The sequence below is a fragment of the Citrus sinensis genome, chromosome 8 (genome assembly GCF_022201045.2).
Source record: "Citrus sinensis cultivar Valencia sweet orange chromosome 8, DVS_A1.0, whole genome shotgun sequence".
Lineage (NCBI taxonomy): Eukaryota > Viridiplantae > Streptophyta > Magnoliopsida > Sapindales > Rutaceae > Citrus > Citrus sinensis.
The window spans coordinates 22002384-22026819 of NC_068563.1; the positions used below are offsets into that span (position 1 = coordinate 22002384).

At 37.4% G+C, this 24436-nt stretch overlaps 4 protein-coding genes across 6 annotated transcripts; all 4 read right to left on the reverse strand.

Annotated features, from left to right (window-relative positions):
• Positions 1-3368: 3368 nt before the first annotated feature.
• Positions 3369-10141, reverse strand: LOC102628082 (flowering locus K homology domain). 3 transcript variants are annotated; one of them, XM_052431848.1, is made up of 8 exons: positions 9934-10141; positions 9116-9375; positions 8838-9085; positions 6607-6859; positions 5984-6132; positions 5613-5885; positions 4706-4900; positions 3369-3852 (listed from the first exon to the last, which is right to left on the reverse strand). In XM_052431848.1, exons 2-8 carry the CDS (start codon positions 9363-9365, stop codon positions 3685-3687), a joined length of 1536 nt encoding a protein of 511 aa, XP_052287808.1. In that variant the 5' UTR covers positions 9366-9375; positions 9934-10141; the 3' UTR covers positions 3369-3684. The 3 variants fall into 3 exon arrangements, with proteins under 3 accessions (XP_052287808.1, XP_006487775.2, XP_006487774.2); XM_006487712.3 differs by having other exon boundaries at positions 5984-6129; positions 8838-9375; XM_006487711.3 differs by having other exon boundaries at positions 8838-9375; positions 9934-10140.
• A 6268-nt stretch (positions 10142-16409) lies between these two features.
• LOC127899400 (protein FAR1-RELATED SEQUENCE 9-like) lies at positions 16410-17183 on the reverse strand. Its single transcript, XM_052432772.1, has one exon. It carries the CDS (start codon positions 17181-17183, stop codon positions 16410-16412), a length of 774 nt encoding a protein of 257 aa, XP_052288732.1.
• A 21-nt stretch (positions 17184-17204) lies between these two features.
• Positions 17205-18011, reverse strand: LOC127899401 (protein FAR1-RELATED SEQUENCE 5-like). The gene has a single exon (XM_052432773.1). The coding sequence runs from the start codon at positions 18009-18011 to the stop codon at positions 17205-17207; it is 807 nt and encodes a 268-aa protein (XP_052288733.1).
• Positions 18012-19748: 1737 nt separating this feature from the next.
• On the reverse strand, positions 19749-20997 carry LOC127899077 (uncharacterized). Its single transcript, XM_052431849.1, has 2 exons — positions 20284-20997; positions 19749-20133 (listed from the first exon to the last, which is right to left on the reverse strand). The coding sequence occupies exons 1-2, from the start codon at positions 20845-20847 to the stop codon at positions 20029-20031; spliced, it is 669 nt and encodes a 222-aa protein (XP_052287809.1). The 5' UTR covers positions 20848-20997; the 3' UTR covers positions 19749-20028.
• Between the last annotated feature and the right edge of the window lie 3439 nt (positions 20998-24436).

The window sequence follows — 24436 nt, forward strand, 5'->3', positions numbered from 1 at the left end:
TCATAGTTATTTTATAAAATTCTCTACCATTAACTAACTGTTTACCATTATTTTTTAAATTATTTATTTTTTCTTTACTACAAATATTGTGTACCATTAATTAAATCCAATGGTACATAATTAAAACATTATTGACGCTGTAAAAAAAAATTACAGCATCATAGAGGAACCCTAATTATAAATATAATTATAATTTTAAAATGGATTATTATTATTATTATTAAGAATAAAAAGTATTATAATTAATTAATCTATTAACAATAATTAATAATAATTTTTCAGTTCAATTGTTAATAATAATAACTAATATTCTTATTAATTAAATTTTTAATAATAATAACAATAATAATAATTAAAATACAAAATAATAATAATAACAATTAAAATACAAAATAATAATTATAATTATAATAAAAATTAATTAAGGATTTTATTTGTAATTTGCTACAATTTAACTCATTCTGATTTTGATTCTAAGACAAAGTAAACACATAAATGGTAATACAGCTCAATCTAATTATAATTCATACAGTTCTAGTAGATAATTATTCTAATTCTAATTTATCATTTCGATTCTAACTCATTATGTTTCCAAATAATTTTGATTCCTATTTAGTGAATGCACTATAAAATTGTAAACCATTCTATATTCAATTAGATCACTTTATATTATTTACAATTTGTTCATAATTATTATGAATTTTATATTGTATTCACTAAAAAAGAATCGAAATTAACTAGAAACATAATAGGTTAGAATTGGAATAGTTGGAATTAAAATGAAGAATTGAAATCAGAATAATTTATTTACTTGAACTGCAGGAATCGTAATTAGAATAAGTTGTATTATTATTTATGTGTTAACTTTATTTTAGAATCAAAATTGGAATAAATTAAATTGTAACAAATTACTATAAAATCCTTAATTAATTTTTATCATAATTATTATTTTACATTTTGATTATTTTTGTTGTTATTATTATTCAAAAATTAATTATTAATAATAATTATTGTTAATTATAATTAACAATTTAACTAAAAAATTATTATTAATTATTGTTAATAGATTAATTAATTATAATATTTTTTTATTCTTGTTGTTGTTAATAATAATAATAATCATCTTCATCCATTTTAAAAATATAATTATATTTATAATTATAATAAATTAATAATAATTATTATTATTATAATTATAATCCATTTAATAATTTTTATATTTTTAATTAAATCAAGGTTAGTTTGAGAATTTAAAATTATAGAGGGTAAATTGGTACTTTAAGGGTTTTAATAAAATAAAACAGAGGGTAAGGGATTAAATGAAATTTTATAATATAAAATTTATAAATAAATTGTAAATAAGTAGGAATATAAGGGGCTAAAAGATAGTTTACAGGGCAGCCCGTAGGTTACGTTAATTTTTTGTTTTAAATTATTTTGTTAATCTCGAGGTCAAGGTCCGTTGCGCGTGGGCCTTTATTTGCAGGTCCTTACCACTTTGTGACCCCACACAAGTTTGTCTCCCCCGTTAACTCCCTTATATGGCGCCGGCGTTTATAATATGGGCCCAGCTACGGTGCAATCGTGTCATTGTTGCATCACGCTGTCAGATTTATTTGAATGAATGAATCCATTGAGATTCATTGGCTGGGTGTGATACGGTACACCGTTGCACTATCATTTTCTCCTACATCGTAAATTACGCCTGTATAATGATGGGACCCGTTAGTGTCTGCAGTGTCCAGCATAAATTACGCTAAGCGTAACTTAGACGGCTTGCCCTTAAATAGGATGGTTCCTCAGTTCTCACCCCTTCAATTAATTTTCTTGATTCAAAACCTAAAATGTCTATGAAATCTGTGTTGTGGGAGGAGGATGGAAGTTTGGTTTACTTCAAGGGCCCTCTTGCATCAGGGGCGAAGCTAGAGGATGTGAAGGTTGGAACTGAAGGCGGCAAGTTGCTTATAACAAGCACGGTGGCAAGTTTACGTCCTCTCTCTTCATCTCCCTTGATCATATCAAAGGAAGGAGACGGCAAGATGATCTCGATGAAATTCAACTTGCCGGCAGGGGTGAGCCCGAATGGCTTCGAGACTTCAATGGATGATGATGCCGGGGTTGTAACAGTCACTTTTAAGAAACTCGTGCCCGCTCTTTCATGTGCTGCGGAAAGGCCCTTCAACTTCGACAATTCTCCCATGGGCTGGGACGAGCCTGTTAATGAAGAAAGCAAGGGCGTCGTCCACTTCAAGGCCAATCTCGCGGGTGGGACGAAGAGGGAGGATCTGATCGTGGGAATTCTAGGCGGCAAGATGCTCATAATAGGCCAGCAGCTGCAGGAGAACGAGGGAGGAGGCGACTGCAGTCTTGGCAAGAACTGTAAGAGCTTCATATTGCCACCTGCTGTGAACCCGAATGGCTTCGAGACTTCGATGGATGATGCCGGGGTTCTGACTGTCACTTTTAAAGAACTGAAGCCAGAGAAAAAGAAGAAGAAGAAGAAGTTGGTGTCAAAATTAAAGTGGTTCGGATGTTTGGCTCAAGGTTGTCTCCTGGCAGGTTCCAAGCTCGCTTTTGATGAGGTGGTTGGCGACGACAACTGAGTAATAATTAAGCTGAGTGTTTTGTTTGTCTGTTTGAAAAGTGAGAATAAAATCTGGACTATTAGTGGAGAACTCCAGAGCAGATGTTCAGTTCTAATTTACTATGTTGTATTTCTTTTTCTTTTTCTTTTCTTTCTTTTAATAATAATTAAAAAAAAGAGCTCTGTTTACAGCTTTTTTTTTCCCTCTCTCTCTCTTTTTTTAACCAGTAATTTTAGTAGTTTTAAATTGAATTATCTATGTTAATTTTTTTTTTCAATGGATTTTTTATTCCTTATATAATGATATGATGTAATTTACATAATCACATAGTCACACCAAGCAAACAAAGTGTATTTTACCTAAAACAAAGTGTATTGTGGGGCTTAGCCCCACAAGGAAGATAAGAATCTATAATCACATGGTCACATGATTTCAATTGCATAGGCCACATGGGGGAACTTAGAATGAGATGGCGACGATGTTGTCCATAAGCAGATCCAACGGCTAGAAGCAACTGTAGTATAATAACATAATTACACCATAATTTTACCCTCATATTTATTATGCATACATAGAATTCCAAAAAATCGTATTTGTAAATGATTTGAGTACATGAACGATGATTCCCCAATTCTTTACATTCCAATTGAAGATTAGCAGCCAGTTCTATGTTTGCTGATAAGTGATTTTGGTGTTTTCGATGTTTAATTTAATTATCTTTTTTGACAAAATTTGCAATGAAACGCTCATGACTATTCACACACCCCACCTGCCAAAATATAGTGAAGCAGAACTCAAGACACAGTGACTTTGATTTAAAAGCACAGTTACAATAGTCACTAGCAATCTCGTAAGAACAAGGCAATTCATAAAATGCTGTTGGGTGAACAAAGGAATGTGAAGCAACAATGAACTAGAGTTTAACTAATAACCAAAATATTCGCCGGCTCAACTGTTAGCCTAATGACTGTTTAGGATAGTTTGATAGAGCAGCGTACAACATCAAACTCTTCTTAAACAGAGAACTTCAGTAATATACCAGCTACATTTTCTAGAAATTTAGGTCTCAATGATGAAAAATTAACTCAACATCCCCTGCTTAGTAACCATAGTTCGAGCCATAGACAGAGCCGTAGCCTCCAGCATGGCCTGCATGTCCTGGATTAGAAGGGGGTGATCCATACATTGATGCATATGGGTTATAACCTTGGTCTGCAGACGCACCCATTTGTGCCTGTGATGGAGCTGCAGCTTCAGCCATGAAATTCTGCCATAAGATAAAAAGAGTACTATCAGCTTAAAATCCAAAAAGCGTGAGCACAAGAACGCTATAAAGGCTACATGAAAAACAGCAGTCATAATATTCACACTGAAAAGAAGATAATATCTCTATATTGTTCATTTTGATATATCTTCATATCAGACCATAACGAAATGTCGTGAGAGTGTGGGAAAACACGCTGAATGTGTGTCCATTAAGAAATATAAATTTCACTCAGCCAACAACTAAAGGAAGAAAAAAAAAGGATTACAATAAGTGCTAAATTGTGCTTCAGTCCTAAGGATCAAATGTCATCAAACTGTCAGCCTCTGATAGGTTAAAAATAGACTGCAGCAATCCCAAAGGAAAACTAAAGAGCAGCTACCAGGCCGAACCAGATCTAAAGCACTCCCAAAACCTCTTGCAACACTTTTTAAGAGGTTGTACCAGTTAAACCAACTAGCACTCACAACGGGTAATTCCTATTTCTAGTATACGGAACTGTTATGTGTAATAGGTGTCCAATTACACTCCCATCAACGTACAACTCAAAGAATGTAAATATTCCCATACATTGAGCATTAACTTTTCCAAATCCTATTTCCAGACGTAGCAGAATTAGAACATATAGCTGGGTAAAAGACTTCTCGAGGATAATGAAAATTAGATTTAAGAAGGATATGTAGTGGACGCACTACAAACTGAAAATTCACACGCAATATGATACACAGGAAAAACAAAATAAGCCACTAACAGACATAAAAAGCAGAATATCCAGTTCAGAGTTTTTTTTGGAAAATAATTTAACAGAGAAACAGATATAGTAAAATCAGTTCAAATTCAAGACAAGGAACATTGCCTGAATTAGCTGCTGAGCAGTCTGGACTTGAGAAGCAGTTCCACTAATTTCAACTGTCATCTCCCCTGGAACGCCTCTGGTCTCTTGTATTGTCACAGTTGCTCCACTTGAACGTCGAATGTAGCTTATACTTGCACCAGCTGTCCCAATAACAGCATCAGCATAAGAAAGTGGAATTTGCATTTGCTGAGTGACCTGAATAATCACATGAAAACCACCATTCAGATGTCTGGAAAAATTAAAAGAAAAAGTTTATTGGGTTGGCCCAAGATTATGATTATATAAACCGCAAATGCAGCCAAAGATAAGTTTCATCTAGGCTGCAGTCAACTGGCAGCATAGTATTTAAATTATAATGCATAATGCATTGAAGAATTACAAATAAACCGCAAATGCAGCCAACGATAAGTTTTATCTAGGCTGCAGTGAACTTGCAGCGTAGTGTTTACATTATAATGCATAATGCATTGAAGAATTACAACCAAATGCATTTTTGATTAACAGAACCCTGAAAGAGAGTATACTAAAACAAATAAAATAAAATAAAATAAAGTAAGCAGTATACAGCAGATCACATCCTATAATTTCAATGTAAAAATCCAGCGATAATTAGCATGACATATTCATACCCAGGCGGTAATAACAAGCCAAGGCACCACATTTTGGAAATCAAAGGGGCCCTCGGTTCAACTATCGATCACCTCTTCGATTCATAAGCTTATATGTTCTCATTTGTTCTTAGGCTTGCCTGCTATATTTGGTTTGCAGGGACTCATTTATAAAATTGGGGAAAGAGTGCTATTCTCTTAACTAAAGAAGGAATCAATATTCTCCTTCAAAAAGATAAGACAGAGAGATTGCACAGAATTATTATTCAGTGTTTATACTAAATAAAAAGAAATATAACCTGTGTTATCATGGATGGTGTCGACTGGGCATTTGAGGATCCATGGACATTCACGGGGGCTTCTCTTCCATAGGCAGATATTCCCTGATGAGGCTGTTTCTCCATAGGAGGTGGCAAGTCAGCAGGAGGATAGTAACTCTCGGCTTGCCGTGGAGGTGGCATGTACTGAGGATTATGTCCATAACCCGGGCCTCCACTAGGGGGAAGACCCTGAGGTGGACCCCATGACTGAGGAGGTGGAATGTGATCCATTTGAGGATTCGGCATTTGCATCTGGTTGGAAAAAATAGCAATTTAGAATTTCACTATGTTATATGATAAAGTTGGTCTTGTTAGTTACTTCGGAGCAATTGTCACGGTATTACACTTACATGCATTTCAAATAATGGTATTATACTGCGGTCAACCAAAAACTTCCTAAGATGAGATCCAATTAGCTCCATAGCTTTGTGAACACCAGATGCATCTCCTACCACTTCAACAACCCTATCATCTTGAAGGGCAAAGACTGGGAGGTCTTCTGCAGCAATTCATTTTAACAAGTCTTAAAATATACACAGCATACCATCAGGAATACATAAAGCACATAGACGTATTAATGAATAATTATAAGAACTTTATCATATGAGGTTCTCAAGGAATGTCTTTGAGATAGCAAGCGATGGTCGATGAGAACTACAAAATCCTAGGATAAGGTGGTGGATTAATCAAAACCTTAAATTTGGATGTAATAGCAGTAGACAATTGATTAGATGTTAACAATGATTTAATGGGCTCCAAAAGGCAAAAGAACGGCAACCACATCTAAAAAACATGTATCTGATAATCAAACATAGAACCTTCTGGAACATCACAGCAGTAAGCTTATTCTGCTCAATTTTAGGAGAGATTTTCCCACCAGATTGATGAAATAAGATGAACATAATGAGAGAAGATGACAAAATAGAACCAACAGTAACTTCTAGTCAGAAGTAAGAATGAGGTTGAAGAATACCTGCTCCAAGGACTCTAACTATGCAATTAGATGCTTCTTGGATAGATTTGACTGTTCCTCCTTGTTTACCAATTAAACTTCCAGCTTGTGAAGCTGGGACTAACAGCTTTGTTGAGACCTTGCCTCCAGTTCCAGAAGGAGCATGAGACGAATCACTGTCCAAACCGTCAACAATGCGTTTGTGCACCCTCAAAAGGCCATCCATAGCAGGAGGAAGAGAAGACTCAGGTTCCTCCTTGGCTGATATCATCACCTATTCATAACCGGAAAACAGTAACATCAGCATAAACATTAAAGCACGAATTTCGTGTCTTAATTCCTAGAACCTTAAATAAAACAAGAACCCACCAAAACAAAAAAATAACTAAAGAAACGTCGGGTAATCAAACTCTTTGCTTACAGAAACAAAAAATAAACACTTAAAAGAAAATTACAAATCACCTAAGACTCCACTTTCTTGTCTGTGTAACAAATATAACAATTTGTTTGCCAAGAAATCATGCAGCAGTAAATTAACTCCTCACCAGCTTATTGTTGTAACAATGATCCAATGGAATTCCTAATCTATTGAATTTTATGTGTTACATCCCCTATAATTTCAAAAATTACTGGTAGCTAGGTTTTACCAACTCATGACATCTTCTTGCCATCACAGTCACTAAACAAAATATAAATTTGTTGCCACATTGTGAATAATTATTTTTTTTCATTTTTTCCTTAACCTGATATACTTTATCAACACATTAAGCCTAAGTTCATAGGTTTTCTTTTCGTTTTCTTTTTTAAATGAGCTGATAAATAAAGATTTGAGATTCTACTCAGTTAAAAAACACAAATGACACGTACAAAAGTTACTGTATGTCTTTCAATATAACTGCTTAATTGAGTTAGATGATTTTAGGGGTTCATAATTTAAACACAAGTAGGCCTCTTCAAAAGAAATTTTAAGATTAACAGTGATCTTATGTGCTCTTTTAAAGCTTATTTTTAATAGGTTCTCTTGTGATTTTTACAATCTGCGGCAAGACATCAATCATCCAGGTTCTGAAGTTACCAGAGACAGCGGAGGGCTTCTTGGTACGGTTGTAGATTTTTATTCAACTCAGCTTTTCAGCACTTTGTAATGCTCAATGCTGATCCCTGCAATCTGGATCTTTGGTCCTTCAAGTTTGGAATCTTATTTTGATTTGTTGCCTTAAAAAGAGGCGAATAGAACCTGCACAGACTAATGTTTGTTATTGCAGTAAAGGGAATTTTATTTTTCTTTTACGGATTGCTAGTTACTACAGAAGACACTCCCTTCTTGTCCTCTTTATTAGTTATATTTTGTTTCAAGAGTAATTGTCTGATACGGTTCTGTCTCAAAAAGTAACATTTTCCATTTTTCCTTATTTCAAGAGAAATTGCAAAATGTTACATAACAATGCGATTAATCTGCCGCATAACATCCTCCTCCATAACAGGACATTAACAAATTAACCAAGCTACCAGTTAATGTATAAATCATTCTAAAACTTTAGACAGAATGGAAGTTGTAGCTCACCTAACAACCAAACATCTGCTTGATTGCATGAAAGTCTTCCAATCACATCCAACTGATTAGAGGTACATTTTTTCCTCTCTTCATGAACTTCTCCATGAAGGATTACCTAATTTTCCTTTTGTTTTGTTCTTTAACTTGGATTAGAAATGAATTTCTGAAACCTTTTAGCTTTGACAAGGAGACAACCATTCAGTAGTTTTACTTTTATGTCTTTCCCATATTTCAAATAATGATAAACATTTCAAACTAAATCTACTGCATATAGGGAGTTTTCTCAATTATGAGAGACCATAAAACTTTCAACAATTTCCTTTCGCATTTCTCACGTATGTTCATTCAAGCCATTTCTACATCAATCTAGCACTAAACGACTGAAATTTTTTGAGCGTAATATGTTATTTTCACATTAAAGGTCAAACCAACAAACAACCTAACATGTCTTTTAAAAAATTCAAAAGACAAATATACATACACAATTAAAATCCATATGTTTAAGAGTGATGTTGAATTTTTTTTTTTAAAAAAAACTCCAATTGTGACCAGTAGGAAAACCAAAAAAGTAGTAGGAGCTAGCTCATAGAAAAGAGGGTATCAGCCAACAAAAAATTAGAGTAAGCAGGTCTAGCTTACTCGCATATCAGCTATTTCTACATAAACTGCATGAAGGAAATTAATTATGAAAACTTACAGCTCTTTCTGTCGTCCCTGGAGGACCGTCAAGTATCTTAATTCGAGCTCTTGTCTCCTCAACTATTTTCTTGATGAATTCTCCTTTGCGGCCAATTATACTACCAACTTTTTGTGCAGGAACCAACATCCGAAACACACTCTCTCCAGGCCATCCAGGCCACTTTTTTTCAGTGCTTCCAACTGCCAAATTCACCTCATTTTCTTGTTTTTCTTGAAGCTGTGAGTCCTCAGGTACTATATCCTCTGGTACTTGATCATCAGGTACATGATCCTCAGGTACATGATCCTCAGGTACATGATCCTCAGGGACTTGATCCTCAGTTAGTTGATCCTCAGTTACTTGTTCCTTGGTTACTTGACTCTCAGGTACTTGCTCCTGGGGCACTTGCTCCTGAGGTACTTCGGGTACTTCATATTCAGGCACTTCATACCCAGGAACTTGATTTTCAACTTCTTGATTCTCAGGTATTTGCTCCAAGTCATGGTTCCCGTCATGTTCAACAAATCCCTGATCAGCTTCAGCCATAATTTCCCCACTGTAACAAAACATAGATTCAAAAATTATTTCAAAAAGAAAATGCATTAACAATTAGTATATTTGAACTCCGGCCATCAAATATTCTTAGTCACCGGAAGCAACAATACATATGCCCAACAAACAGAACTCAGGATTCCAACTGGACAATATTCACTTCTCCTAACCTTCACTAACTTAAGAAAATAAACTACGCATAGCATCGCAGAAAAATAGAATCTACAAACAATTCAAAAAGTAATAATCCCAAAAAAAATTAACAGAAAGGAAAACAACAGAGCACCGCACTAACCTGGAATTAACATGTTTGAGCTGGAGTACCTTAGGGTTTGAAATAGTAACACAATAAACCAGCACATAAGCATATAAACCCTAAAACTACAAAGACATTATGACTATAAAATAATTTAAAAAATCACAAAATAGCAAGAACCCATTAATGGGTCAAACATAAAAACACCCAAATCACTTAAAAAGATATTCAATTTAAAACTACACACAATAATTACCGGACCCACATGTAATAAACCCTAAAATAAAACTATAGAAGAACACTTACATAAGTTAGCGAGGAGCTAATACTTGTACGATAAAATCTGTTGGCCTCAGAGATTCTGGAAGTGATCTTCTGAGGAACAAGTAATCGGTTTATTTATTATTATTATTATTATTTTCTCTTTTGGTTTTTGGAGGGTTTTTAGGTTTTTGAGCGAGAGATGAGAAGAGCGGAGGGGAAGTGAAATATACTTGCGTCGTGTGATATGAATTGAGGCGATTTGGATTTGATTTTGTGGTCCTGTGAAGTAATCTTATTTACAAGTTGACCCCTATTTAATGCTTAATTACTACAATGCCCTTTTAATTGGGTGGGCTTAACTTGGTTGTGTGGTCCAAGTAATGTGGGCTCCCTGAGACCACGAGTTAGGGATGGGGCTTTGATGGGTTTTTGGCATCTAACAACCCCAATTACCTTTTTTTTTCCCCCCCAAATTAGGATCCAATTACGGTACAACCGTGATACTGTATCACAGTTTTTGTCTATATCTGGATAAGCCGTTGGATTAAATGTGAGTCCATCTAACGGTTGAAAATAGAAATCGAATAAGTGAGGTAACGACCGACAACTGTTGAAGGCGGTAAACTTGCATTGGATAACAACGGTTGTATTTTAGAATTTCGAAAACAAATTAGGGTTCAATTGATTTGTGTTGATGTGGAAATCAATCGAAGGAGATAGGTACTTGTTGGGGAGAAAACATTTGATGAATCGTATATGAACATGGGTTGTGAAACATTGTAATCCAATCGTTCATTTGTTTTTGAATCGATCGCCTGTTGAGTTTATACCTAGTGTGCAGAGAACGAAATTGAAAGGTGAAAATCGCAATTTCAGTTGCAAAGGGAGGAGGGGAAGTCCTGGATGAATGTCACCGTTGCGAAATGGTGCCTGAGCGTTGCGAAATCGAGGGTGAATTTGTGATGGTAGCAGGAGCTGCGACGCATAGGGAGCGATAGTGAAAGCTTACGAAACAGGCATATCTGTAGACATAGTTAATATAAATTTATTGTTGTGCCATTCAAAGCAGACGTAGCAGGTAATTGGTGTAAATAAACTTGTAATTTGTTGTGAAAGAGTTGATAATGGAAATTGGCTTCCGAGAGCAAAAAGGTTTGCAGCAAATGATTGAGTGAATGCGAGATTTGTAATAACAAATTAATGTTTAATTTGATTACAGCAATGGAGGCAGAGGGGGATCGCAAGCGGAAAGGTTGCGATGGAAACAATTGCAATGGAGGTACAGAAGGCAATCCACTAATTGCTTGTAATAGTAATTATGGATTCATAAGCTATTTGTAAGTATTTATGCTGCATGAAAAAATAATGTTTGGAATATGAGGATGCAATTAAAGTAATATGAAATGACTTGAGTTATTTTTAGTGGTGAAACCGTCCGGCAAATGAAGGAAAAAAATGCAAGTGCGCGCATTACAAAAGAGGTGTGTGAAATTTTAATAAGATATTGTAAATGGTAGTAAGAGAGATGTGAGAATAAGGTTTATGTCGTTGTGTTACAATGAACTGCCTTGTAGGTTCGAAGGAAGATAGCGACAACATTTAAAAGTTTGCCTCCGGAGAGAAAATGGAAGTACAAAGTTCAAGTCGAACAACCAAGAAAAGGGGAAGCGAGGAACAATTTCTTCACACGATGTGCCCCAGATAGATTAGCTGCAGCTGTTTCGAATTTGTCTGACGAATAAAGAGCAGCAGTTTGTGAAATGGGTTTGGGGAGTCTGCTGAACTTGAACAGTGGTAGGCTGAAAAGGAAGCTATGCAGATGGTTAGTAGAGAGGATTGATATAGCTAGGTGTGTTCTAGTTTTGAATGGCATCGATGTAGAGCTTAGCGCTAATAGTTTTAGGCAGATAATGGGATTAAAGGATAGGGGGATGCCTATTGTATTAGAGGGTGAGAATACAAAAGTGGAATCAGATTTAAAATTGTTACGTGCATCATCCAGAGGAATTAACATCAAGGACTTGGAGGAAATATTGAGTAATTTAACGGCAGCCGACGATAGATTCAAAGTGATTTTTATGTTGTTTGCTCTGTGTACAGTCTTATGTCCCCTTGGTGGAGTACATATAAGTTCTGGTTTCTTGTTTTCGTTAAAGGACGCGAAGAGCATACAAAAGAGGAATTGGGCCACATTTTGTTTTCATAGATTTATTCAAGGCATTACTAGGTATAAAGAAGAGAATTTGGCATACATAGGAGGATGTCTTCTATATTTGGAGGTAATATTGCAGCATGGAATGATTGACTGTTAAAATTTACCGCAGGTAAAAACAATATTCGTTGTATTAAGAGAATATATGTAAATGACCAAAAATAACCGACATGTTCACGTCATGTAATTGGAAAACTGTAGTTGTTATTGTTTCATTGATAAGAATCTTTGGTAACAATGTCAAAGAATAACTGCATGATGAGTGGCACTGTTAATGCAGCTGTTCAGCAAAGGACATATTGGGTGGAGAAACATTATTGAATAATCTGAAGAATTTATGCGTACTTGGTTAACTTTGGAATTGAAAATATGTTTCGAAAACTGTATGCTTAAATAAACGAGTTTGTGGTTGAAATGTGTATTGGCAATAATGTGTTTTCCTTTTTTCAGATGTTGTACTTGAATTCAATATTGTATGCAAAAGTAAGGAGGGATAGGTCGATGTGTCCGCTGGCTGTGTGGATCACAGACGAGATAAAACGGTTAATGAAATGGATAGAGCATAAAGGAGGTTATGGCAGCACTGAGGTAAATTATTACAAAAGTTGAAGGATGATACGTAATAAGTGCGAATAAGTTAATGGAAAATTACTTTATTTAAAGGGACTACGTGGTACAATTAGCAGGAGCGATGGTCCATTTTATTAAACTTGATGGTTACATATAAAATTGTTTGTGCGGGCCGAAAATAGATTTGTACTTATTACTTTGTTTTAGCAGATACAGGTATCAACTGCAGCAATGAAATGTGATAATAGATGTGAGGATGGATCAAGTAAGGCTGCAGAAGAGGAAAATTGTGATGTGGAAAGTGGAGACACGGAAACTGTCTCAGGAATGAAAAAGGCGAATATGATTAGTTATTTAGAAATTCCGGCGTTAATGTCAAAATCGCATGGAGGATCATCTGATATGTCTATGAAGAAGCAGAGAGTGTACCGCAGTCCCCAGTGCAATAAGGAAATGGAGAAGGACTCCAGTGAGAGAATCGATTGCGAGAAAGCATGCAATTGCTGCCTCAATTATGAGCCCTCTTGCAGTGGAACTAGTGGCCGTGTAGATACACATAACGAAATCAATGGAAAAGAAGATAGTAAGAGTAAAGAAGATATGGATTGTGTACATCTGCGACATAGTGATATCGAGACCTGGATGCCTGCAGTATGTGTTGAGAAGTTACACCGTAATGAGCAAAATAAGGTGGTTTTTATGTAAGAAATGCAAAATTTTTGTAAATGAATCGATATGATTAGTTCGTTTATCATTAACGTGGTGTGTGTTTTGTTTGATTACTTGCGAATGATTTGCCGGACCAGTTATTGCAGGGGTGTGTTGGTAGGCTACAATCTGGTATGCGAAGTAAACGGCTGGCAGATGTGCATGTGTGTAATGGAAAGTGTGGCGGGAGAGTGCATGGTGAGTTGGAAGTGTTTAAGAATTATCCTGAAAGATCACATTATCGAGTCGGACCTTATCTTATGCCAAGGCCTTTTGATATGGATGCGGAGAGTTGATAACATTCTGCATGGATGAAAATCTTAACAAAGGGTGAGATAATTGGAAATTTTACCCAACCGCGACCGTGATGTAGGAAAAAAGTGTAAATCTTGGATTCTTTAGTAGCTTAAAATGTAGATAGGACAAAGTTGACGGATGATTCAGTTATAGCACTAATGCCTGTCGAGGTTGCTTTTAATGTGGCAGGGAGATGCTTTTCCAAACAAAGTTGAATGAGATAACTCGAAACGATATTATGTCTCTAACTCCCAGAAGTATGATAAATTTGAAGGTGGAGATATAACTCGTTCACAATGCTGCATTGATGTTGGTGTTAATAATTTATTGTTTTGAATATCAGTTGTCATAAAAAAGTGTACACTGAGGTTTTACTTAGTGGCCATGTAAAAGTCTAAGTTTGGTGAACATTTCATTTTCAGATTGTTTGCGCATTTTCGGAATGGCTTTCAGCACAGGGGAGGGAGAAGGTTGGCGACAGTACGTTCAGCCTTTTCCTGTCAGCTTTTAATGGCGTAAGTCGTTTCTGCGACTCTGTGATGTTGATAGTTTCTTTTAATAACAGCTGAACACATAACTGCGAGTGTAGCAAAATGTATTGTATGTGTCCAGGTGTAGAAGTTCGTGACAAAATATATGAAAATTTTTTTCCTAACTTCATATGAAACATTATTTTTCTAACTGTGTACTCATTGTATGTTATAGAAAGTTTAGTTCGTCCATTATAACATAGATGGAGGATAAATCAAACAGTTGCAGGATTGTGTTGATGGCCAGTGCACGCATCTTATGTTTCCATCTGCTCACTTTTTGAATGGTAAATTTGTTGTGGCGAATTTTGGTTGTTGTAAAAAGGTGGGCATAATACTTTTGTTACGTGTAGGCATGGGTACACTTAGTGGTTTGTTGTTCCGTAACTCGTATTCCTTGTTATTGTGCAAACCTGTGTAGATATTTGTCCCGGTCAGCAACAGGTTTGTGCATTGGTACGTCTTGGTTGTAATTATTGATGAAACGCGAGTCGAGGTGTGGGATCCACTCCCTAGTGCAACGACTTCAGATTTGGCCATTGAAGAATGTAAACACGTGGTGAGTTATGTTTTGTTAATTGCAAGGGTAGTTACGTATTACCGGGGAAAATTATTAAAGCAATTATTGTTCTTAGGGAATGACGACTTATGCCACATAGTTGTGCAAAAGTGCACACTGAAACCTTTGTAGTGATTCTTGTATTGCAGTTACGATCAATTGAGATATTGTTGCATCAAGGGGCGACAACCCGTATCTCCGCTGCATTAAACATCAGGGATTTCGCGATTGAGTTTTGTACAAGAGAGCCAAGTATAGTAAATGAACATGATGGTGCGCTATATGTTATGTTGATGATAGAGAGGCATCAAATGTGGTCATGCCTTATTGAGACAGAGGTAATGTTTTCCATTTGTTATTTTCGATAGTTATATGTGTCAATCTTTGATACTAGTACTGTGCACTTGTTATTATACATGTGCTATGCACTGAAAATAATGTGTGTATTGAACATGTTTAGATCAAGTTTCATTCCGATTGTGAGAGGGCACGCATTGTGGTCGACCTTATCACCTACAGCTTTAACAACTTAAAGGATAAAGTTCGCGCAAGCGCTCAGAAGCATCAACAGGATCTCGATGATGCAACGCATTGTGTGAATAAGGCTATTGCGGAAAGGCGGTTGTGGCAGCTTAGGAAGTCCAGCCGTATGAGCCACGGTCGGAGGCATTAGCTACCTATGCATAGTTACCTGTCTGTTTATTGCATTATCTGCTTACATGTATACGCTTTCTGACATTCAATTCCATTTGATGGGTGTGTTTACGACAGTACAACTTTTCTTGCACCCTCACAGATTTTGCATATCGATTATGTTTGGTTATATGTTGTAACGTTGAAATGATTTGTCGTTTAAACTGAAACTTTTTTCATGTATTGGTGGTTTATGTAATGCAATAATAGGTTTCATATCAATAATTGTAAATGGAAACATTCGAAAGGCCTGGGTCGTCGCTGTCGATTGCGCATATGTGCTGTCAGAAATTAGCTGTTTTGTTCCTTGATGGCCGTGCTTTCTTAAATCAATTGATCACGAATGCCATCCACAAACATACAGTGGACCTTCTTACGACTTCACATCCATCCCATTATGGTATTTATTGGGAAACAATGTTAAGCGCTATTGGTAGATTAAGTGGTAATTAATCAATATTTGATCGGAAATGGAACATATTACCATTCAATATGTGACAGTAGTCTGGTATTATGCAACCAAAATTAATGGATAGTGTATCTTTACACCTGAGCTTTGGCTGTATACAAGTAACTAGAGGTAGGGTCCTCTACCCAACTAATTTGTGTTACATGTACTGATAGTCACCAAAAGTGGTGGGCGCATATGATGAGGTTCCAATGTTGTTTAATTGACTTGGGAGGGTGCTTCTGTTCAGGCCTGGTTTGTTGAGTCACTGTCCCAGGTGGGTGGACGTTGGTTCTGCCATGCAGGTACATCAGGCATGAATGGTAGATTATGCTGACTGCTTTGTTGCGCCGTGACAACGTTCCTCGAGTCCGTTGGTTGTTGTAATATGGGGGATGTACTTGATCCACATACCCCATTTCTTGGTTGAACGTTGCTATCGCAACCCAAGTCCACGGTTTGTGCTGTTGAGTCATTGAACCGTTGTTCTGTCTCACCTTTTTACTTGCACTTTCGAACATTGTGGCCTCGTCCACCACATCTGCTGCACTTTCCCTTTTGCCCCTGTGTGTTCTTTTGTCTTTTAACCAAGCATTTTGTCAAAATAACCTCCGGGTTTCGCACCACTGTTTCTGTGCTATGGAAAGCTTCCCTTGTCGATTGCTCTCCCTGAGACATTGCCTCTAATCTTAACATCAAATTATGAATATCTGATATTGCTTCATTGTATGCGGCAACACTGGATGCAGCATATCGAAGAAAACTCCCGTATGATGCATAAATCATGCTTACGCGAGCTTCCTGTGTCATGTAATGCAAACACTGTAAACTTGTCTCCGATGGAGACTGAACTGCATACTTTGCAGTCATACTCCATCGAGACAAAATCATTGCAGGTGGAATTTCTGTGATATTTTCAGCTTTCATCACAATAAAACAGTGCGAACATGGAATTCCAAGTGTCTCCAAGCACTTGCAGCTGCAGGATAAAGTTTTTGTCGTTTCATTTACCACTACTTGGAAATGTTTTCCAGAAACACCAAATTGTCTAACTCTGTATGTAGTACAGCCTATATCTCGGTCACATAGTACTGCAGTAAGCATCCCTTCCTTCTCAATCTCTTCTCGAACCAAACGAAATATGGCACGCGTGTACTTCTCGGCTGCCTGCTGTTCATACACCTTCAGGTGGGTTATTAGTACCGGACAGCCCTCACAACTGTTAAAGTCATCCTTTCCCTCCCCCTCTCTGTGCCTATCCATAACTCGATCCATTTGTTTAACAAATTCAACCAATCAAAGCCTTCTATTCACAGAGTGGTTTAAATATGCATTCATTCCCTCTAATCTCTGAGTGCTCCTCATTCCACCGAAAAACTTACCTCGCAAATATGCATCAGCCCACATATGTCTGTCATCATACATCTTCTGAACCCAATCATTCATCCCTACGTGGTGTGTGTCTACTATGTGTTTCCATTTTTCATTAAATTCATCCTCCGTATATCCATTCAGCATACACCGCCGAAATTCTCTAGTGAAATCAGTGTTGTTTACATTGGTCTGTGCATTCCGAGCCAAATGCCAGCAGCATAATCGGTGGCACGCTTGTGGAAAAATCTTGCTAATTGCATTTCGCATTGCTCTGTCCCCATCTGTAATGACTGTCTTCGGCTGCTTGTTATTCATTGCCAATATAAATGATTCTAATAGCCATGTGTATGTGTGTTCAATTTCATCCGCTAATAAAGCAAATCCGAACACTATTGTCCGCCTATGATGATTGATCCCCAAAATAACGACAAAAGGTTTCTGATACGCATTTGTTTTGTACGTTGCGTCGAATGCTATTACATCCCCAAACAATGCATAATCAGCACAAGATCCCCCGTCGCACCAAAACAAGTCCCCTAGTCGATTTGAGCTTGTAACTGTAAAGTTATAAAAGAAAGACGGATCGGAGCTCTTCTTCCCATCTAGATATGATAGGCATGTAACTGCATCTGACTCTTTTAATTCCTGCCGTCTCTTCGAATAGAGCCTATTTTGCATATCCCTCCTATTATACCCAACTTTGTCGTAACCCCCAGATCTATGCACCATGAACTCGTGTATCTGATAGGGTTTTACACCCACTTGCTGAAGTGACGATGCCGCTACCAAGTCTAGTTTTGTTACTCTTCTATGGGACCGTATGTGATGCACAAGCTTTGGGGGGGTTAGTTCGTGATTGTGGTTGCCCTGGAAATAGCTGCATGTCCATCGCCTCGTTTGTTCGTTGAAATTTATGCGAAATTGTGCCCTACAACCTGTTCGTGTCATGGGCCTTGCTTCCCTTATCCTTCTTTTGTTTTCGAGGTGCTTTCGATGTCTGAACCCCTCTTGACTACACACCCATGCAATATGAGTGATTTTCCTTGAACGTTTCTTCGTTTATTGTGTTTTCGTATGCCAAATCCTTTTGTGCGCGCGTATTCCCGGAAACATATTTCAACTTCCTCTTCACTGCCGAATTCCTTTTCTAACATTGGCGGAATGGTTGTCCCGTTATTCGAACCTGCAGCTACGGATTGGGGGAATTGTCTGTCATTGTTGATGTTGATGCATTCTGCAGTGGTCACCTGGTCCACGGTAAGGTGGGGGTCGTCTTCCGAGGGTCCTTCACCTTCATCGTCAGTTCTGACCGGACTGGAATTCGCTGTATTAAAGTCGTCTTCGCCGTATATGTCTGCAGTAATCAGCGAACTGAAATAGTCCCCAGCTTCCGTTTCTTTGTATGATTCAGACATGGTATTCTGTCTCACTAAAACAAAACACTCATGACATATTTCTTTCAGCGCCCTCTGTACGTAACGACAGGAAGTCATCCCCGATTCAACATTCCAATAACGTTGCATCTTCTCGGAAGGTTCCTGTCACTTATTTTTCCCTCCAAGGTATAACGAGATCCCTGGTTCTCCCGCCCTTTTATGTATGTTTAAAAAGTTTAAATGCTACTGTTACAGTTACGCGATTTTGACTACTTCATTGGTGTATCGCGAGGTTATTTACTAATTGGTCGTAGTTGACCTGAAATTAAATTATCCATTCATATGAAAGGCTCATTATTGTCGTAACCTATATATCCAATGCAAACGGGCCCCGCATTGGCCCCGTTTGCAACATGTCGTTTGCAGAATGAACATGAATCTCTCTAAAATTTCAGTGTGCCAGTTACCAACTTCAACTTTTCACAACTCGAGTACCCAATGGTAATGTATCCAACCTTTTGGGAAGACTCACATTTCAATTGCAATTCAGGATTCCTTTTACACTCATGTTCATTATATCTTCAAATAAAATTATCCGTTGACATATTTGCATTTGCATATGGGGTAAACCAACCTTCACCAACGCTACTGCAATTGCTTCATTGATATTACACTGCTGGACACCCCCTTCATTAACAATCTTTATTTGTAATCGACTGAACGGATCAAAGTTTGTTTTCAATTAATGTGTAACATTTTACCTGCACCGATCAGTGTGATTTAACTTCCAACGTATTTTCAGCTTACTACGTCCTTCCAAATGCACATTACGTATTTCACTAACACAGTAGCTGCACGGACATGTTGACTGTTTTAATCAGAGATTCGCATATGGTTGCTTTCAGTAAGATGTGACGGTGTGCGTGGCGTGCACCATTTACGTGGAGAGGTAACCCTAAAAGGGTTCCACTTCGTCATATTTTGTTATCTTGTCTGACTCCAGTTTTGTTTAACCTTTTTACCTGATGCATCATACACCGAAAATAGAGAAAATTGTTAATTCGTTCTGTTGTAAAATACATAAACCCACTTGATATGTTTGGTTTTTTTGGTGATATATGTTGCCTTAGGGAGTCCATGGAGAGCAATATAGTTGCCAACCGACATATTACATGAGATGATATGCAACTTAGTATTAACCACACAAATGTGTATCAGTTCAAGAAAACAATTTACACAGACCATGACAAAAGCAGTGCAGGTACCACACAAAGGGACAACTTTATATTGTCTATATATAAATGGAGTGCTTCGGGTCCGGTCCTACGAACCTACTACACAAACAGAGTAACAACCAACGCAAAGATTGACTACATAATTACAACTGTATAGCCACTATCGGCCGAACTCCCACTGTCGTTATCCTCGTTCGTTGCGAAATCTTCGTCCTCGGTCGGATTACATAAATGTCGTTCCTATGTAAATGGACAGATAAGCATCACAAACATTATGAACTTCCCAAAAAATGTTGATAATAGTGATCATGCAGATATATGCTTAATTAACTATGACCAGTGCGTTGATGAAGGAAATTTTTAATACATTATAAAAATAAAGACCACAACCTGACTATTCGATGGGGCCACGGGTGGTAATGTTCTTACAACCTTGCAGGTCCGCTTCCCATGGCTGTCTCCACTGCATATGCTGCACCTGTAAATTCGCTTGGACCCACCACCGTCGCGCCTTTTTCCCGTCGGTTGTTGACCTTTCGTGGCGATACCTTCTTCTAGTTTGTGCTCCCGGCCGACACATACGCTGGGGACTTGGTCTCCTACCCCCAAAATTCTTGTGGGGGTATCAAATGTCGCCACTTGTGATTCCTCTCCATCAAACATTACAACAAGACGGACATTGTACTCGCCATTGGTGATGCACTGTCTAATAATATTCTTAAGTGATTCGTCTCCATTGACTTCCACGACATGACCACCCCACGGAAGGACTGCTTTGGGGTGGAATCTATGAATCTTTGGAGACTCCTTCTTCTGGAGCACCAGCGCTGCAATGTTGCACAGACGTTCAACAGTATATGTCGTTGGCCTAACTGTTTGAATCATCATGCCCGACCCCATGTACTCGAGGACGAAAGTAAAGAGAGGACCCTCTGCCGGTGTGGAATCGGTCATACTGTTGTTTCCGTAAATACTATAAAACCCGGTTGAGTACGATTTTTGTGGTTTGAAACGTTGCTATGCAGTAATCGAAACAAATGATGACTTTTTCTGGCAAACACAATATATTTTGCTTTCCACTAGTACCCCCCGGCCGGTTACACACACACTTCATAAATGACGGGCCCCTTTGTGCAATTACGGCTGCAGGGACAGTTTTCGTAAATACCATAAATGATTGGTCCAGTCCTCGAACTATTGACAATTTCGTTATTTTTCGTTTTACTCCATGTTTTTCATTTCCCCACAATTGATGTGGTTTTGGTATTTACTTAAACTTGAGAAAGCGTTATTAGAAGTTTATGTATTACTATTTATGTGTTCATTTTCTGTTAGAATGAACATCACATATAATAAATTTCTAACAACTTACTATAAAATGTAAAAATAATTTTACTCATAATTAATAATTTACTTTATAATTGTCAATAGTGATGTAATTACTGTTCACAATTTAATTATTAATTGTACATTATAAACAAGTTAATAAAAATCTTTAATTATTTATTAATAATACATTAATTAGTTATAATGCATTTAATTCTTGGAAATTATTAATAACAAATTAATTTTTACAAAAAAATTTAATTTTATATGAAAATATAATTATAATTATAATTATTAAAAAAGTTCAATAGTTTTAAATTTTTTAAACTGGAGGCTTTTTTCATTATTTATAAGTATGGGTGCCAATTGATACTATAGGATTTCAATAAAATATTATTCAGTATAAGTAGTTGAACGAAATATGACCATTCAAATTGTTTATAGTAGTGTGGAATAAAAAGAAATACATTAGATAACAGGGTCGTGCATGATATTTCATAGGCCGACCATTACCTACATTAAATGTAACTTTATTGGAAATATCTCTTCTTAATTATGATTCCCAGGGGAGGGGAAAGGTTGTAACGGTCGGGGTGTACGATGCTTCGCCCAGAAGTCTCCCACACAGTTACCGAGCACTGATAACACTTCAACCAAGATTGACCGATTTGGGGGTAATTGCTTGCATCGCGACTGCGACTGTCACATCGGCAATGACAAATAAATGACAGTAGTAGATCCTTCCGTCCTACTAAATCTTCGAAGTAATTAAAGCATGGATTGTGGATTTCGGGGAGGGCAACAGTTGAGGGATGATGTCGTTGTCATTGGCGTGTACAAACACTGACAACGAAGTACTTTCCAGTGATTTGCTGACCAATACAGTCATCGGGTTTCAATAAAATAATTGACAGTGCATTGGGTGTCGCACCTGTCAATCTCGGAGACATGTGATAGTATATTCAAATCTTGCAGCAGTTATTTAATGCTTTTGGGCAATGGAGAAGGTGCGTGGAAATTTCCCAGGGGTATACCAGCTGCACAAACGGCGCATACATTAAATCGTTGTTCGTCTTCGCCTATTTTGCATTTATTGTCATTAATATGGGTGCCACGTTGTAGCTATTGGTCAAATTAATTGACAGCAACTGCACGCCTATAAGGGATGAGTGGAATAATTTGTTGTGCATCCCCTCGGTTGACTTAAAGTTACCGTTTCTTTTATTACCGTTGGGGACCATATGATAACATTCCGTAAAGCACCTTCACCACTTATATATTGCTTTTCCTTCTTTATACGATCTTGCTTGAGATATCTTCATGGGAATTTCGATTTAAGAAGAATAAATGGCATCATGTGCGAGTATTTACACCAGCAATGGGAGTGGGAGCCGGGGTAAATGGATTCAACTAAAAAATTGATACTGCAACTGTCATGAGCGTCGACGAGCTGCAATACGCATCTCAGAGTCACCTAAGAACCCAAGGCGCCTTTTATTTTGCTGTGACACATGTAAGTTCTTTCAGTGGTGGACGCTGGATAATGAGGAGTGGGCCAGTGTGCGTGACTACGTTCATGATAGGACAACAGAGTTTCGTTTGCGTCCGTGGCACATTGCGTCGTGGTTTATTGGGATCATCGTGGCAAACCTTTTGGCAAGAGGAGTGGTTGTGATGTACTTTTGGTGGTATTTAAGGAGGACCTAGTAAGCTGATAAGTCCCCGCCAATGTGCAATTGTTTATGCTTTTAAATTTTGTTGTTTGAAATAGTAAAGTATGTGCTATTATACATTGCCACATGTAAAGTGCATTAACCGATATGTAATCGAACAGATTGTGAAACTGGGGATTAAATCATCTGCATAATTGTGTTTTGGTTATGGCGTTGTTACAGGTTGTTTTGTGTTTCATTTAGCATTGTTTGTAACCATTAGGATTCCGACAAAGGGAATGTCATTCAAAAGTGGGGTCAGCTAACTTAAGTCAATTGTTATCGCACAAAGGTATAAAACAAGGCGCGTGAACTATAAAAAGTAAAACATAGATGCTACCCCTTATCCATAATAGCCAAAGAACATCTGAGATATAAAAAAGCCCCCACCAGAGTTGAACAGCAGCAAAACAGCATTAGAACACTGAGAGACGTTGATAAGAGGTAGCATCTACTATCAATGCCTTCAAGACGGAGATTTGCTAGTGTAGCCGATTGTAAATTGCCCGGGCTAAAACGAACATAATCGACGCCTCATTTAGCTCGACATTAAAATTAAAATTTGATAGAACCCCCTCCCACGTGATGAACACATCAAGAAATGAGGACGTGAACATAATCTGGTACGTTCGAGAAGTTGCATTAATGGCAATGTGCAAATGCATGATGTTGCGCTTATCTGCTTCGTACCTGCAGATAATTCGAAATTTATTATTTAGGATTGACAGAACATGTCCCCAGACCTAAGAAATACCAAGATTGTCGTCTCATATTCCAGGACTGAGGCAGGCATTTACAAGTTTTCATGGCAGTCGTTGGATAAACAAACCGAATAAAGCGTTTGTGTATGTAAGGTTAAGGGTAATTACACCGTAATATTAGGACCATGCGAGTCGCTGATGGATTTTAAGAATATTATCGACGATTGTAAATAACAAACATTTATATGAAAGAAAATAACCATGGAAATATAGTAAAAACACAGCACACACTTCCATCGCAACGTTAAATCGGAAACTTATATATCAATCAGTAGTCTGCCGAACCTGATATCATTGTTTTCTTCTGGAGAACGAACGAGCGAGGTGACGTCCCTCCGCGGGGGAAAAAGTGGTGATAATGTATTGAGCACCACGGATGAAAACCTGAGGGGAAGTTGTTTACTTTAACGACCATGCTGTAACGGCTTTTTATATTAATGTTACGGTCCACATGGGTCAATTAAAATCGTACATGTGGCACAGTGGCCCAAGACGAACAAAGGAGTAGAGTTTCAATTGAAGTAATAAGTCCCGGGGAAAAAAATTTTTGGTTACGCAACAATAAGAAGTGCAATAACAAATGTGATTAAACCACCGATGTTCCTTTCGCATAGGGTTTGAAAACAGATGAAACAAATATTGTTAATATTCCATAGGTATTGCAAAGGAGACTTAGCTGTTATCATCCCCACGCGACCACATAGTTGGATTTACGGTATTTATTGGGAGATATGCACACTGCTT